The sequence below is a fragment of the Mixophyes fleayi genome, chromosome 2, assembly GCF_038048845.1.
Source record: "Mixophyes fleayi isolate aMixFle1 chromosome 2, aMixFle1.hap1, whole genome shotgun sequence".
Classification (NCBI taxonomy): domain Eukaryota; kingdom Metazoa; phylum Chordata; class Amphibia; order Anura; family Limnodynastidae; genus Mixophyes; species Mixophyes fleayi.
This window is the reverse complement of record NC_134403.1, coordinates 290427849-290448639: the sequence shown is the minus strand read 5'-3', so window position 1 is coordinate 290448639 and position 20791 is coordinate 290427849. Positions and strand designations below refer to the sequence as shown.

General features: G+C 39.8%; 2 protein-coding genes across 2 annotated transcripts in view; one reads left to right on the top strand and one right to left on the bottom strand.

Annotated features, from left to right (window-relative positions):
- The window catches only part of SLC35A5 (solute carrier family 35 member A5), a 315996-nt gene that overhangs the window by 254994 nt on the left and 40211 nt on the right, over positions 1 to 20791 (bottom strand). The gene's annotated exons all lie outside the window — the stretch shown is intronic.
- CCDC80 (coiled-coil domain containing 80) overlaps positions 1 to 20791 on the top strand; it is a 74814-nt gene that overhangs the window by 45447 nt on the left and 8576 nt on the right. Inside the window, exon 6 of the mRNA XM_075196375.1 lies at positions 10459 to 10562. Within this exon, the coding sequence (XP_075052476.1) occupies positions 10459 to 10562 (104 nt within the window). The remainder of the gene's footprint in view (positions 1 to 10458; positions 10563 to 20791) is intronic.

Genomic DNA, 20791 nt, shown 5'->3' with positions numbered 1-20791 from the left:
GATCTAGGAGATATCATTTCAGACCCAAACTGGCATAATATTTTTCAAATTATGCATGCCAGTTCAGTCAGCGTTAGAGTTATTGAAATGCAGTACAAAGTTCTCACCAGTTGGTAATGGTGTCCCAGCCTATTAGCCAAGATGTATCCAGGCCTCACGGATTTGTGTTGGCGATGTAATCTGGCGCATAGCTCTCCATTTCACATTTGTGGGAATGCTCCAAACTTTGCCCCTTCTGGGAGGCACTGATCCTCCATATCTCCAGTGAAGGCACCGTGGCTGAGGTCTCTGATAGCCCCAGTTTTAGACTGCTTAATGCCACTGACATGCCCAGTTCTCGCTACTAGAAATCTATCCTGAAATAAATCTGCTGTGCTGCAAAGGCTGTGATTGTGCTTCACTGGAGGTCTCCAATGCTGCCATCCATAAAGGAGTGGTTTGCAAGAGTAGACTTTTATATGTCCATGGATGGTTTGATTTTTTCCTCGCTAGATAAATAATGAGAATACTGTTCCATATGGTATTACTGGATGGAATTCAAAAATTCTCCATTATATGCCCAGTGGAATAATTGAGTTGTGTACTCTTCCCACCTTGCCTGCTCCTCACCTGACTAGAACTGCACGCACAATTACTTTTCCAGGAAAGTGATGCTGGCAGTTGAGCTGCATTGAGTTGGTTTCATGGTAATGTGTTATTGTTGGTGTTTCTGTAAATTGCCAAGGCTGTATTACTTTCAATAAAAATAGATTATACAAAAAAAAGCTGCAACTGATTTAATATAGCTTCCTGTCCGATCCAGAAGGGGTCGTCAACAAAATGGCCACTGGAGTCCACAGCTGTGGACAAATACTGTCTGCACTGTTGGTGCTCAGAACCTGGGACACAGACTATGTGGGTGAATATAAGGTCTTTAACTTATCAATTAACACTTCCACTCCAAATGTGTTTCCTTAATCTTATAGGGTGAAAATTCGGAACACAATTTTAAATAGTCTTTATAAATAATAATATTTGCTTGTAAACAGAACATAATATATAGAAGACCAATATTATGTAGCTTTCCATAATATATATATAATCAATAGTGTGTTCAAAGTAAATCCATAAATAATGATATATTTCACATGACAGTAACTACATGTATTCATTAATGTGTTATTGTTTATCAAATATTTAACCCATTTTCATTTATGTTATTTAAAATTTGCAAAGCATATATAGTATATAGCAGTGCATTGTTATTATTATCAAATATAGCATTAACACATTAAAACATAATTTTATGGAGTAAGTAGTTACCTGATTTAATAAGGATACCTGGAAGTAGAAAAGATAAAGGTTTTGTGCTGGTTCTGCCCCAAAGCCTAATTGTGCCCAACGCAATTGTGCATTTTCTTGGAATTTTTAAATGATCACTTGTTGATATCTGCTAAAACATTGACCTCAATCCCACTGAAGTGTTTATTTTTGTTTTGAATTGGAGAAAAGTCTTGCTAGTGTAATTATGTAATATGAAAGCACATGTAAGCACAACACATTTAGTTTCACAAAAGCATTTTTAACAAGTCAATATCATGTTTTCTTGTATCTAGTTTATCTATAATGAATTTGTTTATTCTTGAGACTTTAGGAAGTAAATATTATAATCCCTGCAGAATAAAATACTTTTTTTCAGCAACAGAAATGCTGTTTTACCATGTAAGTGCAAATTTAATTCAGGTTCACTCCTTTAAACATCTTTTTTTTATGTACTTTAGGAACATATGGTGAATCTGGGCAGCACAGCTATAGCTCAGACATATACGTCATCTATATTATATTTTGCAAAAACATAACATAACAGTAAAAAAGACAGACTTTTAAAGATATATGATGCTATTAAACCAATGGTAGATATTTGCTGACCCGCTGGAAGCCATCTGATCATAAGAGATTTCCCCTGATAGACCTAATTTTTGGATTTTCCACTAATGCACTAGTGCAAAACTATAAATGGAAAAGTCATATATGCTCAGGCCAAGGTTGGCAGAATTGAAAGGATATTTGACCCAGGAACACTTAGGATCCTTTCAAACAAGCAATTTGCTTGAAATAGTAGACTCCTCTTTGAAACAAGGTGTCTCTTATCTTCTAAGACACATTGGACTGAGATAAAAAAAAAAATAGGGGATATTTATTATCCAGCACTTCTCTAGAAATGTAATGTACAGGCCACTTGATGGTTTAAAACACCACATGTGGGAATACTGTTTTCCTATATATTAAACAGTATTATTGCATAACCACGCATTTTACATCCAGCTTTTTATAATACATCAGCTATTAAATGTATACTCCACCCTTAAACTTTTTAACAACTGAACTTCCTATGTTGAATGTCAGTTTTATATTTTAAATAAGGATGCAGAGGTCACTTCATAAACAATTATTCCTGTTGAGAGGTTGAGTTGGAATTTCTACATTTGTTACTATTTCTGATACTGGGATTTCATGTGAAAAAAATCTGTGTGCCTTTGTTATACATGAATTAATTTTGCAGTGTAAAGTTTCTTTTAATAATCAATGCCCCAGACACTGAAACACTCCAGAATTATAATATCACATGGGCAGCACGGTGACTTAGTGGTTAGTACCTCTGCCTCACAGCACTGGGTCATTAGTTTGAGTCCCAACCATGCCCTTATCAGTGTGGAGTTTGTATGTTCTCCCTGTGTTTGTGTGGGTTTCCTCCAGGTGCTCCGGTTTCCTCCCACACTCCATAAACACTACTAGTAATTGGCTGCCATCAAATTGACCCTAGTCTTTGTTTGTGTTTGTTAGAGAATTTAGAATGTAAGCTCCAATGGGGCAGGGACTAATGTGAGTTCTCTGTACAGCGCTGTGGAATTAGTGGCACTGCACTATATAAATAGCTGATGATGATGATTGTCTGCACAAAATTGTCTGTGTGCAGTATTGTGTAACAATAACACTAAAAGGACACTGTTTTTCTCTAAGGCAATGATTGTGATTAATAAAAGTAATAAAAGTAGTAAAATGATTGTAAATAATATTAGTGGCCGTTTGATGATTGTAAATAATTAAGACTAATCCCCCTAATCCGGCCCTGTAGGCAGGTCTCTTGACAAAAAATGCATAATGTAGTTATACACAGGTTGGTGAAACTGCATGCAAAACTCACAAAATTAAATTAAAAACATAGGTGCATTTAGTGAAGTGTCGCTAGTATAGTTATATTGCCCATATCCATTTGCCGTTTTCTGTACACACTCGTATTGTTTAAGAGCTCTGGCCTACCTCCAAATTATTCCATCTTTATTAAAGTAATGAATATATTCTACCAGTAATGAAAAATTGATCATAGATTTTATTTTACACTGGCAGGCATATGCTAGCTATTTGTACTAGTGATTTCAAACCCGTTTTTCAGGCATATAACACCCAGCTGCCTGAAAAGCAGATACTTCTAAAACTGATACCAAGACATACACTCTGCTAGAGAGTGTGTTTTTTTTTATCAATCTTAAAGGATAGGAATTATATTTACAAAATAGACCATTGGGTCTTTTTCACAGGGCAGTATCACAGTAATGGAATTACTGCATTCTCAGACTTTTCACCTGTATTAGATCCCATAAGGACACTGTGACACTGAGATTGCGATATCAGAAGAAGGATGGTAGCAGTACATGTATCACCATGATCCTTGTTAAATAGGGCATGGAGAAGATTTCACCAGTCTACCTGATAAATCTTTGCCCCTCCAGTCATAGCACCACTATTGCCAGCAGGGGCATTAGTTTTCTGCAGAGATAGCACTTCACTCCATTTGATAAATAGGTCTATATATGTATTTTTCCTTCACGGTTCATATCTGACATTTTCAATGTTAGGGCTTAATGGTTTATATTAATTGTGTAGTTGCTATCAGCCTTCGACTTACCAAAGTATAATAAATTATATCTATAATCATATTTTGTGACAAGTTTCTCTTTATATATATATATATATATATATATATATATATATATATATATACATATCTATCTACCTATATATATATATATATATATATATATATATATATATATATATATGTATGAATCTATCTATATGTCTTTCTCTCTCTCTCTCTCTCTCTCTCTCTCTCTCTCTGTATATATAAATATATGTATCTCTCATTCATATAGATAGATAGATGTGTATATATATATATATATATGTATATTGTGTGCATATATATATATATATATATATATATATATACATATATATATGTTGCATGTATATATCTATCTATCTATCTATAAATATATATATATATATATATATATATATATATATATATATATATATATATATATATATATAATATATATAAGCCTAGTGGCGTGTGTTAGTCTGTGTGTGTGTGAAAAAAAAAAACATGCTGCAGCGCCACCTGCTGGGCGGAGTTATACACTGACCTACTAAATTCTTAGTGTGTGTGGAAAAGAAAACTCAGAAAGGGCTGAAATTTGCTATACTAAGATGTTTTTAATTTGTTAATTTAATTTGTTAATTGTTAAAAGTGTTTATAAAGATTTTTAAAAAATATATATATATTTCTTGAAGGAGAAGTGACAGTTGGGAGTGATTGGTGGTTGCCGGGGGTGACAGTTGGGAGTGGTTGGTGGTTGCCGGGGGTGACAGTTGGGAGTGGTTGGTGGTTGCCGGGGGTGACAGAGCGAGAGGAGTGTGATACTCAGGACCGCTAAGAGAGATCCCTGTGTCTGGATAGACATCTGGATAGATGTGGCGATAAAGATGAAGGATGAGGTGATGAAGAAAAATGATGAGGTGGTGACATGTGGACAAAACCACGTTAAAAAAGGGCGCTTGCGTCGGGAAGTAACGCTCTTCCCCTGAGGAGGCCTGGGCTAGGCCCAAATGCATGAAAAGAACCTTTTCAACACCTTAAGTTGCTTGATTTGACTAGAATGCATGAGTATCATGCACGGGTTAACTTGTATGTATATATATATATATATATATATATATATATATATATATATATAATATTTGCTGGGATTGCTATGGAACAAATGTCACTTCATTTCTTTGTTTTGCTGTGCCAATACGCAGAGACTTGTGAGAAAGCGATAAAGGACAGGATATTAATGAGTCATTCAAGATAAATCTTCCTTTGTTCTAAAATGCCTTTTACTTTCCAGTATTAACAACTACTGTCTTGTTTTTTCCTGTATTATTCTGATAACTTATTATGTTAAATGTCTCTTTGTTATCTTACTGTTTACATGTCCTGAAATGGATTCAGATGCAGAACCAGGGCGGAGTGAGCAGCACAGTCTGTCAACTGACCTGTTTGCAGTGGGAGAATCCTGACTTTAGGGCACTGGTTCATGCTTTGTCCCGACTACAGGGACAGTCAGGAGGTGTGTCCACTTTACTCTGTTCTGCTTTTGAAGGGTGGTGTGGGTGTCACCTGCTCTTAATAGTGGTACACTCAGCACTGCAGTGAGTGAGGAGAAAGTGAGGCCTCACATAGGAGATAGCCATGCCCTTTACATATCTCTTCATCAAGGGCCAGACTGGGACTAAAAATCAGCCCTGGCATTTAAAGTCCACGGGCCCACCTCAGTTCCAGCAGAAAAGAAACCGAGGGGGGCCTGCGCAGCGACATTGAAAAAGGCCTGACCACATTGTGCTGTGGATGTGGCCAAGATGGGGCAATGATACTTACATTAAAATAAAACATTACATTTATCACGCCATCCCCCGAGGCACATTATGACACCCCCAGCCCACTGTACTTATCTATGCTTCTGGTGCTGCTGACATCCATTAGGGTGGGAACTTCCTGTATAGTGAGCAGTGAAGCTCTTAGTCTCACAAGATTACTAAATCTTGTGAGACTTGGAGCTGCACGGCTAGCTCTGCAGGCTGTGTCCTATCCAGGGACTGGGAGCAGCTATCCGCTCCCTCCTGCTAACCAGAGCTGGATTAACGCTTGGGGGGCCTGTGGTATTTAAGACAGGGAGCCCCTATTATGTAACATGGGTATAATTTTAGACAAATGTTAGACAAATACACAGGCAATACTGTGTGCAATACTGTTAGTTGCACGCAGCTCTGTCTTCACAAGTACAGTGTGAAGCGGGACATACAGGGCCGTCTCTTCCATAGGGCATGATGGGCAGGTGCCCGGGGGCCCTGCAGCCCAGGGGGGCCCATCAGAGGCAGCTTAAAAAAAAAATCCTGAAAAAAAGAAGAAGAAAATACTTACCTTGCTCTCAGTTGGCGATCCGGCTCCCTCCCTGGTCTCCTCCTCCGTGCTGCACTCGCCGAGCATGTCGGGCGTGACATCATCACGCCCGCCCGACATCCATTGCGGAGCGCAGCACGGAGGAGGAGACCAGGGAGGGAGCCGGATCGCCAACTGAGAGCAAGGTAAGTATTTTCTTCTTCTTTTTTTCAGGAATTTATTTTTTTTAGCTGCCTCTGACTGGCCTCTTGGGCTGCAGGGCATATATATATATATATATATATATAATCTTTTTTTTTTTTATATATATATATATAGGGGCCCCGGTGCACTGCTTTGCCCGGGGGCCCCAAATGTTGTTAAGAGGGCCCTGGGGACATACCTCTCAACTGTCCTTGTAGTCGGACCAAATCTTACTAAACAAGAAAGTCACCAAAATTCGGGACCTCCCCACCAGATTCAGGACATTTGGCAGACTGTCCTGGTCTCTCCTACCTGTCTTGTTACTTTCACCACCTGTGGCTCCTGCCATTTAGACATTGGCTCTTCTGGCAAATGCCAGATGGCCAGTCCGGCCCTGTAAGAGGCCTTTTATTGTACATAGAGAGGCAATATGTTTCTGTATACGTATGAAGGCATTCTACTACTACAATCATAAATAGGACAATATCTGCACCATGTTTCACGGATGTAGTGGTATGTGTTGGGTAGTCTGCAGTTCCACCACACTTTCACTTTGCCATCATTTTGATAGAAGTTTACAATAGTCTTATTGGTCAATAACACTATACTTTCTGATCTGTGTATTTTTTAGCTCTTTTGTACTTTTTCATTTTAGCGCTCATAAGAGTTTTGCAATTTGTAGGGTAGCCTTTATAATTTTGTTGTCAGTGGGGATTTTTCAATAGTAGTTTACCCATACTTGCCAACTTTTGGCAAGTTGTATCCGGGAGAGGGGCGTGTCTAGAGAGTGGGAGGGGGCGTGGCGCGGCCAAACGCGTCATTTTGGTCCCGCCCCGTGACAGATATCCCGTTTTCACGCAGAGGCATAGCCAAAATTACGCGATTTACAGTGAATCGCGTCATTTTAGCCCCCTAATTGCGGGATGCAGGAGACTTGCCAGCTCTCTCGGGAGTCCGTGAGGCCGACCCGAATTTCATGAGTCTCCCAGACATTCCGGGAGAGTTGGCAAGTATGAGTTTGCCATACATTCACTGTTGGTGGTTCAGGATTTTAGTGGTAATTGTTTTGGAAATGTTTTTTACTTCTTCTATCATCGACTACAGTTGTGTTCATTGGCTGTCCTGGCTATTGCACTGCACATTGAAGATTATCAGTCCAATGGTTAAGTTTTGTAGGATGTGTTTAACCCCCTGCTAGGAGAGGGGGGTAGTCCAACTGAACACTGAGTAATTTGTATGGAATATGTTTTATGGGAGAGTTAAGTAAAACATGCTTCTGATTTACAGCATATAATCACACTGGGGAAGACTAAAACTATATACAGCTGGGCATCTGCAAACATGTCTGATGAATAGATAGATACCTGGTAGGCTTAAACTGCACTAATAGGGTCTGCCCTTGATTAATCATATAGCACAAATGTTATTTACTCACAGAAGCCTATCAAATATATTCTTCATAGTCATATATTCATTCTTGAACAAGACTAAAATAAATGTCTGAATGGTTGCTATAGTTTACACCCCATTTATTAAATCATTCTTAAAATATTTACAAACTTTAGTATATTAAAATGCAAAAACAGAATATATATACGGCGACATTTATGACAATTGGTGCTTGAAGAAACTGTGCTGCAACCCATAGTAATCTATGGAACTGGCATTTTTGTAATGCAGTTTAGAAAATAAAAGCACTTGTCTGATTGGATGCTGTGACTTACAATATTTCTTTTTCTATGCAAAGTTTATATAATTCTTCCCTATAAAACTTTTAGAACAGTATAATTATGTAAAATTATATCAAAGAAAATAGTTTGCATAGCCCCTTTCTACGGGTATAAGTGTGGGTGCTAGTCGGCAGTCAATCTAACTCTTGTTCACGGTTTCACAAGGCTAGCTCAGTCTTAGGACATCACAAATACGTCAGTACAGTCCACCACATCACTGTGGTCTTAGACAAAGTTCACTCTTTAATTGAACACCTCCAGCCCATGCTTAGTAGTAGCAATAAAGTAACTAACAATATCCCTTACGCACTGCATAAGAGCTGATGCTCCACTCCTCGTGGATAATCAGGGCAGCACGGTGGCTAAGTGGTTAGCACTTCTGCCTCACAGCGCTGGGGTCATGAGTTCAATTCCCGACCATGGCCTTATCTGTGTGGAGTTTGTATGTTCTCCCTGTGTTTGCGTGGGTTTCCTCCAGGTGCTCTGGTTTCCTCCCACACTCCAAAGACATACTAGTAGGTTAATTGACTGCTATCATATTTGACCCTAGTCTCTTTCTCTCTGTCTATCTGTTTGTGTGTGTATATTAGGGAATGTAGACTGTAAGCTCCAATGGGGCAGGGACTGATGTGAATGAGTTCTCTGTACAGCCCTGCGGAATCAGTGGCGCTATATAAATAAATGGTGATGATGATGATGATGATGTCTTGTCCTCTATAACAGTTGTCCCAATCTCCTAGCATCAGGTTAATACCACACTAATTAAGTGTCCTTTGTCTTACACAACAGTATTGGGCTTGGTCCGCTATCGGTCCCAGAATGTCCACAGATGGGCCTCTGCAGCTTTCGTTAATCTTCCACTAGGAACTCTGCTCTATAGAGCTCCCTCTATATGTCTGCTATCAGTCCTCGGTTTAGAGCGTTTACAGTCAACTATCAACTTAAACTTGAACTCAAATCAGATACTACTCAAACACGAACAGCCTCTCCATAGCTTTGTTAAGTTGGGATGTTAAACTACTCTAACTTGAACCTCTGCACTTCTATCACATATTTTTACTAATCTTCCCTAGACCAGCCACACTACCTATTCTGTGTACTTCTTTCAATGGCATATAATCAGTGACCTCCACATGGACTTCTGATGCCGGTATTAACTAACCATCCCCTCTCCCACGGTGATACTATCAATCATCTCAAATATGCGATGTCACCCACTAGACAGAGTTCAGTCTAATGGACTTTATGCAATAAACAAAAGATCTAGGGGCATATTTACTAAACTGCGGGTTTGAAAAGTGGAGATGTTGCCTATAGCAACCAATCAGATTCTAGTATCTTTTACTTAGTACATTCTACAAAATTACAACTAGAATCTGATTGGTTGCTATAGGCAACATCCCCACTTTTTCAAACCCGCAATTTACTAAATCTAGGCCCTGGACTTTACTTCAATATTTCTGTTTAACAACAGAGCATTTTTAAGTGGTGTAGTATGTATTTCTTTCCTCTGCATCTGTATTTTTGGGCAAAACTAAAGTGTTTTTAATCATTGTACAGGAACTTATTTCCTAGTATGACAAATAACTGAAGTCTGTTACTTCAATATATTTAAGATACATTCCAATATTCAGCAAAAAGGAATTTTAGTTTTGTCTATTCATATTCTTACAGACATAAAATATCATGTTCAGTCTTTCTTGGAAATCTAATCCCACAATATAGATATATAAAAAAAAACTATTTCCTTCTCTGAAGGGAATGTTATGTTCGCTTCCAGAGGAAACTCTTGATTAATAGTTTTAAAGTCTTAAAATGTTACATATAAGTGAGCACCCCCTGAGATGCCTCCACGTTATAGATATTACAGTTATTTTGGTAATATTAACATGCGAGCAAAAAGCCAGCATTAGAACTACCGCAATAATGGTAATTACGCGCACTACTACCGAAATATCGGTAATAGTTTTAGCGCGGCGGTACTTCGGAGGGAATTGAATTCCCCTTTATAAATATTGTAGAAAGTTTAGTGGTGGTGAGTTTTAAGCACCAATTTCCATAAATGCCCACTATCCTATAAAGAGGATTGATTCAACTGGCAATCTGAAAACTGTATTCTAAAAAAATGTATTTTGTATCCCTAAGCTTCCATGTGACCTCCCTAGACTGTAATATATGATATGCTTATTATAATAGCAAGCAGCTCTCACCTAAAAAAATGTTGACAGCGCCACAGTCATACATAGAACATTAACATTTTCTTGAATTGTTTTATAGATTTCGGTGGAGAAGACGACTGCTTGTTATATCTGCTCCCAATGATGAAGAATGGGCTTATCAGCAGCAGCTTTATGCACTGAGTGGACAAGCTTGTAACATGGGTAAGTCTGAATATTTTGGCATGCAATGTTGTTAGACTTACATTTTACTCTTTTTATTATACCTCTGTATGTTCCCTGCATGCTGCCATTTTTCTGCATACACTCACAAAAGCCAGTGACTTTTCATTAACTGGTACCTAATAAATCAGCTGCTTGCATTCTCAATGTTGCCTTAATCCACAAAATGGCTGTCTCCACAAGTTGTGGAAGATTGGGGCAATTCAAGTTATGCTTTTATGTTTACCCTTACTTTAAAGCCATGCTGGTATATTTTACAAAACAATTAATTTTTGCCTTTCACTGTATACTCAAAACAGTTCGGTGAGCCTAGTAGTCATGACATGACATGTACCTCCTCCCCCTTTCTCCCTCAAAGTCCATGATATTGCCACCTACTTCAAAGACAAAATCAAGACCACTCGACAACATACTTCCTCATGCCAAATTCCACACACTCCACCGACTCTACCCACCTTTACCTCCACTCCCCGATCCACCCTTAATTCATTCTCTCAGTAACTGAAGACGAAGTCTCTGCACTCATCTCATCATCTCACCTACAACCTGTTCCCTGGACCCTATTCCCTCTCAACTTCTCCGCTCCCTCTCCTCCACTGCATGCCCACCTCTATCTCACCTCTCCAACCTGTCTCTCTCCATTAGCACATTTACAGTCTCCTTTAAAAATGCGCTCATCTCACCAATTCTAAAAACAAATCTCTAAATCTTGCCTCTTTCTCCAACTACCGCCCTATTTCTCTCCTCTCCTTTGCTTCAAACTGCTTGATCGATTAGTGTACAAATGCCTGTTTCACTTTCCCTCCTCTCATTCCATTCACGACTCTCTGCAATCAGTCTTCCGTCCCAACATTCCACTGTAACTGCTCTCACAAAAGTAATCAAAGATCTACTTACTGCAAAGTCTAAGGATCATTTCGCCATACTCATTCTTCTGGACCTTTCTGCTGCTTTTGACACTGTTGATCACCCTTTTCTCCTACACACCCTTCACTCTATTGGCCTTTGTGATACAGTGCAAGCAATGCTGCAAGACTGATCAGCATTTCTCACCGATCCGCATTTGCTGCACCCCTTTGCAAACACTAGCTCCCTGTGTCCTCCAAATTACTCACCCTTACCTACAAAGCAACAACAATACCACCCCTGCATACATATCAAATCTCATATCAAAATACTCTCCCTCCTGCCCTCTTAGATCTAGCTCTGACCTGCGCCTTTTCTCATTCACCTCTCACTCTCACTTACAAGACTTCTTCTGTGCTGCTCCCCACTTATGGAATTCCCTACCACACCCTAACTTTCACACAGCCTTCACATCTTTAGACGCTCTTTGAAAACCCGTCTGTTTTTTAGAGTTGACCTTATCCCCGATAATACTAATGCACCCTCACAACTGTCCCAATCTCCACTCTGAGCCACACTTGCTCCTCTTGTTTCAGCTGTGCCCTCTTCCAATTAGAATGTAAGCTCTCTAATGGCCAAGTTCCTACATACCCTTTGTTTTCATGTCTGCATTTAATTTGTCTGCCTTGTATGTCCCTGTGTTATGTATGTACTATTCTCCCTACTGTACGGTGCTACAGAGCACTGTGGCGCCTTACAAATCTGCGATAATATTAATGACATGTGCTTGGTAATAATATTGTGTGCTTGTGTCATTATGACAGTAAGCACCAAATTTATATAAGTTTGTTTTAAACTTGGGTTTTTCTCAATAACATTTTAATTTGACTCACCATGTTGATTGACAGTTTATTGCAGTCTATAAGACATGAATTTAACAATTCTACAAGAGCAAAGTGTCAAGAAAAGGTACAAATAAATATATATATATATATATTATTAAAAGTCAGTTTACACTTTTTATTTAGGTACATAGCAGGGGAAAGAGATGGTCAGTAGAAGTTATTTTTCTTACAGTGGTTGAAAAAGACATCATTAGATAGCTCCCTTACTCTGTCTGCGCTGCGGGTCGTAAAACCCCAATGTTTCCAGCTCTATTATCTGTGACCTGCCCCCATCGATTCCTGCCTCTACTTCATTAATAAATCTTTGCCTTGTCTTTAAAATTAATTTTTTCTTAAAATCGGTGTTCACTTTGTTACAACCCTCTTATTTAGGAAATGCCTCATTTTTGTAACTATTCATTAACCTACCCAATGTCCCCACATATACCATTGCAGTACCTAGTAGCCCAGGAGTTCACATACATCAATGCCCTGTCTTCAATTGTCTTCTCCTGATTCACTTTAGCAGACAAGTAAAAAAAGAAAGGGAACATTATTAAATTAAATTTAATTATTACCCCCCCCCCCCCCCCCCCCCTCCTTAATAGCCCCTACATCAAACTCAGAATCAAACATCTATAACAGTGCTTGGAGCAGATACACAGGAATTGTCTACTAACCAGACACTTTGGGATATTTTGAATCATACTGGTCAACCGGAGAGGAGTACCAAATAAACACTAGTTATTGGGGTAGGGGTGCTTTATTCTAACTTCACTTAAAACAAATATACTGATTTAACTTTATTTTTGTAGCACGATATTAATGGTTCATGCGCTCTTAGGGAAATGAAAACATGACATATAACACGTTGAACTTTAGTAAATCCATCCTTTCAGTCTTTGTAATATTCATGTTAGAAGCAAATGGCATCTAAATGATATTTATGTTGCACATTTTTCCAAAGACAGTGTCTGGTTTCTGTATGTGTGCAGGAATATTTAATGCTTATTTAAGAGCAAAAACAACTTAAAATGTTTGGGGGAGAGTTGGAAATTGAATGATACATGTAAAAAAACACCTTGGAGCTCTCCCTTAGCACTTGGCAGGAACACAGAATAACAACATGCCTTTAGATAAAGGCCACAGGGCTTGCCAACCAAGCCTATTTTTCTTTGTTAAAGGAACAATATACTGAAGAGGATTCTAAACCTAAAATATTTCTTGGTAATGTCTGTGTGCAGTTAAAGCTAAAGTAGTAGCATTTACCCCCCTTCTTCTGTGATTTAGTAACAATGCTGTGGACCCTTCCTTGATCTGGGCACCTTTCCGAGTACAATGGCTGTGAATACTATACTGGAGCAAGCATAGCAACCTGTAGTAAGAACATTTGACCTGACAGTGTGGCATGGACTGCATTATTCTAGCTATGTTCAGAGTGAGCAGTATGTCAAATGCAACCTCAACCTGCAGGTTGCTATGCTGGTTCGAGCATAGCAACTGCTGCTGCTGTCTTATAAGAAGGTTGCAAAGAGTAAGGCCAGGCCTGAGTGTTTCGCTGAATCACAGAAGGAAATAAAATGAGAGCTACAACTATAATTCTTAACTTGCAAATTCCCACAAACATTATAAACAAAATTCATTTTAGATGGTGAATTCAGATAACCATGGGTCCTGGCCAGTGCTCAAACCATGGGCCTGCACTCCACATACTTTCTCCGGATAGATCAGCCACTAACAAACATAATTCTTAATATTATTATTATTATTATTATTATTATTATTATTATTATATTTTATTTGTTAGGTGCCACAAGGTTTCCGCAGCGCCGCACATAGTACAAACAGTAGACTATACAGGGTATAACAGTACAGAACAATAAACAAAACGTACCAATACTTCAGAAACTCCAGGCAGGCAGATGCAATAGGAGACAGGAGGGAAGAGGGCCCTGCTCATACGAGCTTACATCCTAAGGGAGGGTAAAACAGACCAGGCACAAGAGGAGCCAGTTGAGGGAATGGGAGAGAGGGGAGAATGAGCGGATGAGATGGGGGTTAAGTGGATGGTTGGTAGGCTTTGAGAAAGAGGTGAGTTTTGAGTGCACGTTTGAAGGAGCACAGAGTAGGAGAGAGGCGGATGGATCGAGGGAGGTCATTCCAGTGAAGGGGGGCTGCACGGGAAAAGTCCTGGATTCTGGAATGGGAAGAGGTGATCAGAGTGGAGGAGAGGCGGCGGTCATTGGCCGAGCGTAGGGAGCGGGCGGGAGTGTGAATGGAGAGGTGATAAGGGGCAGTAGAGTGGGAGAGAGCCTTGTAAGTGGTGGTCAGGAGTTTGAAAAGAATTCTGTAGGGGAAGGGGAGCCAGTGTAGGGCAAGGCAGAGAGGGGAGGCACAGGAGGAGCGGCATGAGAGGTAGATGAGTCTTGCGGCCGCATTGAGTATAGAGCGAAGGGAGTGGGGGAGGCCGGTGAGGAGGAGGTTGCAGTAATCCAGGCAGGAGATGATGAAAGCGTGTATGATGGTTTTGGTGGCCTCCTGAGAGAGAAAAGGACGGATGCGGGCGATGTTGTGTAGTTGGAAGCGACAGGCTTGGGCAAAAGAATGAATGTGGGGGCAAAAGAGAGAGAGGAGTCAAGGGTGACACCCAAGCAGCGGAGTTGGGTGACAGAGGAGATGGTAGTGTTGTTAATGACAATGGACAGGTCATGGTAGGATGGGAGGCTGGGAGGAGGAAAGACAATGAGTTCAGTTTTGGAAATGTTGATTTTGAGAAAGCGCTCCGACAACCAGGAGGAGATGGCAGCGAGGCAGTCAGATACCTGAGCGAGGAGGGTGGACGAAAGATCAGGTGAAGAGATGTCAAGTTGAATGTCGTCAGCATAAAGGTGATACTGAAGGCCAAAGGAGGAGATAAGAGCACCAAGGGAGGAAGTATAGAGCGAAAAGAGTAGAGGGCCGAGAACAGAGCCCTGTGGGACTCCTACAGTGAGAGGGTAGGGGGAGGAGGAAGAACCAGACGTGGATACAGAGAAGGAGCGGTTAGCAAGGTAGGAGGTGAGCCAGGCGTGGACAGAACCAGAGAGGCAGAGAGAGAGAAGAGTTTGCAGCAGGAGGGGGTGGTCCACGGTGTCAAAGGCTGCAGAGAGGTCAAGGAGGATGAGTAGGGAGAAATGACCCTTGGATTTGGCCGATAGGAGATCCTTAGTAACCTTGGCCAGGGCAGTTTCGGTAGAGTGGAGGGGGCGGTAGCCGGATTGGAGAGGGTCAAGGAGGGAATTGTCCAAGAGGTGCCTGGTTAGGCGGCTGCAGACAATCCGCTCAAGTAATTTAGAGGCATAGGGGAGAAGAGAGATAGGGCGATAGTTGGCAAGAGAAGTGGGGTCGAGATTGGGTTTCTTGAGGATAGGAGAGATGAGAGCATGTTTAAATGATAAGGGTACTACACCAGAGGAGAGTGATAGGTTGAAAACGTGTGCGAGGTAAGAGCAGGCAGTGGGAAAAAGAGAGCGAAGGAGGTGAGAGGGGATGGGATCGAGAGGGCAGGTAGAGGGTGGAGAGGAAAGAATGAGAGACCGAACTTCATCACCTGTTGTAGGGCAGAAGGAGCACCAGAGTTGGGTGTAGGTGGGAGGTGAAGCGAAGAGGGAGGCGGGAGAAGGGGAGGAGGAGGATGTTCAGTCTGATAGCCTCAATTTTGGAAGAGAAAAGGAGGGCAAAGTCAGAAGCGCAGAGGGAAGACGGGACAAAAGGGGGTGGGGGGAGGAGGAAGCTGAAGGTGGCAAAGAGGCGGCGGGGATTGGAGGACTGAGAAGAAATGAGGGACTTAAAGAAGGATTGTTTGGCGAGGGAGAGGGCGGAGAAGAAAGAAGAGAGGATGAATTTAAAGTGAATGAAGTCGGCCAGGGAACGAGATTTCCAGAGGCGTTCAGCAGTGCGAGAGCACTTTTGGAGGAAGCGGGTGAGTTTTGAGTGCCAGGGCTGGGGAATAATGCGACGTCTGCTGACAGTAGGGTAATATTATTATTATAATTATTATTATCCTTTATTTATAGGTGCGCCACAAAGGGTCCGCAGCACAGTACAGAGGGCATACAGCAAAACAGTACATAGCATTACAGGACAACACAATAAACACATAGATATACAAATCATGACACAGCTATGAATAGCCATACTGGGTGCAAAGGGTATATTCAGTGCAAGCTGAAACCTGTTTGCATGAGCGTGGTGTGGCTGACAGGATCAGAGCCACTGATTGAGGTGCAATGACAAGGGAGGTGTGGAGCCCCGGGGGCAGAGAGTCCAGGGAGTGTAAAACATAGCTGGCATGCAGAAGGTGTATGTATTAAAAAGAGGAGGGCAGGAGGGAAGAGGGCCTGCTTACAAGAGCTTACAATCTAGAGCGGATTCTGGACTATGTTTTAGTTTTAATTTTTTATGGGAACGTTGATCTTGCCAACTAGAACCTGGGTGGGAGGTAAGGTGGTAATGATCGCCTGACCAGTCTCGTCTCCACTCACTTTATGAGTGAAGTGAGTGGGATCAGTAGGGAAGCCTACTCTTCCAGTAGACTCCAAGACATTCAGGAGTCTCCTAGACATTCAAGGAGATTAGGCATGGATGACATTTAATTGATTGGTTCTCATATGTTATGGTAACTAAAACTTTTCATTCTGGTTACTAGAGCTGATAAAATGTTAATGTTTTCAGTTGTGTTGTTTAACTTTCTGGAGTGTATATTGTCCCCTTTACTGGAAATGAGATAACCTGTCACCCCCTAAAGAAATCTATTTATTAAAGTGAGAAAAGCCCTATCTCAGATGTTTTCGCCGGAGATAGTGCTTCTCCCTATCAATCTCTGGTGATAGTTTTTCCATGCAAAGCTTGCTTTCACCATCTCAGGATGGCAATAGCCGGAGAAATTCAATGAAAATATGCTTTATTATTTTTTTCTATTTTTAAACATTTTATTTTTGCAACAAATGGACCTGAAAGCTCAAGTCTGTTATCTGTCGTTCTGTGATGGATTTTGTGTTTATTATATTTAAATATTTTAAATAAATAATATTCATAATAAAGTATAGCGTATTTTTGCATATCCATGAGTGACTAGTTCAATTTCTTATTTGCATTTCACACATTCAGTTTAAAAGCACGTAACTTATCTACAATAACTGCCAAGTATTCTGTATATCATAACACACATCAATTTATGATAATACATTTCAGTCCAATAATGCAACCAGGTGAAATAATATTAGTATGGTATTTATTTTAACAAAGAACTAAGGTCTTTGTCTCTTTTTTCTATTCTGGGTTATACGGAAAATATCCATTCTTTGGCAATGGGTTATCTTCAAAACAATTCATTTCAACTTCAACAGCTGATGGCTTAGATGTTTTTTCTTGGCTGCCCGTCCGACAAATGCTGATCCAACAACCATATGGTTTCCAGACACATGTTATTGCCTCAAACTTTGAGTTATGGAAAATAAAAAATTCTTCTCAAACTAGGAGGTCCTTGGAACTGGTAGCATCAAGATTAGCAAGTATATTTATATACATAAAAAGTGCCATCTCAGCAAAATGGACTCATGGCTTAAGTCTTGTGAAGTCTTTTTGCCTGTAATTAAACAATATATATGTTTTGTTTTGTGTAGCCTATAATGGGAAGCTGCCATCTGCCACTCTTTAATATTCCATAGGTTCTGGAAAATGAAGAGGTGTATTTCAAGCATAGAGCAATATAAAATGTAATCATGTAGCAAGAAGAGGCATTAAAATATGACTCCTCAGCACACAGGGTTTAGAATAGACGTGGGCACACTGCATATATTTGTTTTCAATAAGCAAATATACAACATTCCAGAGCTGTCATAAGCTATTGGTTGGACACATTCATTAACATTAAGTGGAAAACTCTGTTTTCCCCCATCTACAATAGCCTAAGGGATAGGACACATAGCTGTTATCGTAAACATCATTGATTTCTTACTAAACATACGCTTCATACAACCTGAAGCACTGATGGCTGGAAAACTAGACCATGCTGCTTGAATGTGTGGTGAGGGAACTTACCATACAGATCAACTATCCCTATAATAATAGGCATTCCAGCTGCAAACATCACGCACTGAGCCAGTGGTCAAAGTGGAAATGTAGAAGTTGCGGTATGAAACATGTAGCGCGTATGTAAATGAATATGTAAATGAATATGATATTTTTGCAATGAAGGCAGTGGGAGAAGTGACGGTAGGGCATACCACCATATACACTCCCACTTCCACCACAGCACTGGTCACAGTTAAACACACTACAGGTAAAATGCATGTTTTTGGGCTGTCAGGCCAAGTCCTGAGACTGATTTTACATTACACAGCATGTAAAAACATGTTTTATATAATTTTTCTGTTAATATATTTGGTCAAATAAGCTGCTATTGAAAACCTCTACAACAATTTTATTGTATTCTAATGTGTGAACATACCGGGTTTATCTGGCCCAAATCTACCCACTTCACTCTGGCTGGCCAACCAGGGGTGCCTAACTATGCCAGGGAAACCTACCCAGAACCTTCTAGGGTTCCTATAGTCACTCAGGCAAATGCAGTTAAAAAAGTAAAACAATACATTTATTGTAATAAAACCAATCACTAGAATATTATATACACACAGTAAATAAATGCCAGGCAGGTTTACCACATCATCTGTCCCTTACCCCACTAGCTTAAGGAGCTACAGTCACCTGGCTGTCCTGACTTGAAGACCCATGGATCTGCTGATGTAGTACAACCCTCTCCCCCTGGAGTGGCTCTTTATATCTAGGGTCAAATTTCCACAGTGCTTTCCCCTCCCTGGGCAAATCCCTGGCTCTCTCCCTCTTAAACATAGGTGACGGTTGGAGTGGGAAGTGGAGATGAGCTGTGCTTCCACATAAGCTACCCTGCTCGGTTGCAGACTAAATATTTGGACTAGTCTTATGGAGGACAGTGGATACTAATTGGCCTTCCCCACCTCCATATATAGGATAGCAGTCAGCCCCTCACCTGTGTCCTGGAACTTGATCCTTACCCATAACCCACCTGGCTTCACTTTAAGAACAATGAATAACAGCTTCACTGCAATATCAACAATATACAATAAACAATATACATATTTAGAATGAGCTACAATGTTCCCTTATCCATATGTAATTAGACACTATAGTTGTACTCTGGTAAACTGGGGAACATAAACAGGGCTATAAAAAGTACATGTTGTAAAGCTAAACATTTTGTGAGAAACGAGGGACAGGCTGGTTGAGGGGATATCAAGCTTGTTTCATCACATAATGCATTAATACGGATCACCAATAAAATTATATCAAAACATATTTTTATGATAATACAGAAAATGTACTGCAATTAGTAAAAGTATCACATTTTGGTAACATTAAAAAAGACTATAATTTTTCTTGCAACAGAAAACAATTTTTAATAAAAAAAAAGCACACATTATATTGAGTACCAGCAATAAATTAAGAAACATTAGCACACAGCATGGATTACCCATCGGAGGAGGACTTCTTAAGATAAATTGACATGCATAATCAACATGTTAATTCATAGCTGCATGTATTCTGCTTACAAAAATATAAATTGTTACACTTTCATTTAAAATGTTTGCTTTTGTAAAATTAAAAACAATTAAATATAGTATAAGAAAATTTAGTGTTTCATATAATACTGTGCAAAACATTTACCATCTCCCTAATCCATGTAGGGAAAGACACATTAATGAATCTTTACACTCATCATTGGAAAAAAAAAAGGGAACATCTCCATCTAATGGCAGAAAAATGTAAATATTATAGACATGAGACATTTAAACAAAGTGCAGGGAAGCGAAAATTACTAAAATGTATCCTAGTCTGAATTTTGTCTAGACTTTGATCCATCTATCATAGGTTATTTTTGAAATATTATTATGTGAAACGAAAGCATGGTTTCTCAGAAAAGGACTTTAAAAAATTTATTTTGACCTCACAACTTAAAACATATTTTGATAGGACAATTGAAGGATATATTTATTTTAATTTTTTTATTGGTGGAGTATTAATGTTATGTGGGGGGTTAATAAATGTGGGACCTTTTATAGTTGAAATACTGTTTACGTTTAAGGAACAGTTTTACCTTGAACCACCCCAAAATTAAATGAATGTCATTCACGTGTTTTAAATAGACCTATTCCCCCCCACTAATGCAGACAGTGGCGGAACCGGGGGCCCATGGAGATAATGGGGCCCGCTACATGGCAGATGCAGAGGGTCGGATGCCCTGGTTCCCTGCTCCCGGCCTCCCTGCACCAGAGCCCACAGCTCGTTAGTTCCTCCTCTGAATACAGACATTAAATTAATAACATGCATATTAATATTATTAATTCACATTTCATAAATACCGCCAGCCATGACATTATATTAATAGCAATCACATTAATATAT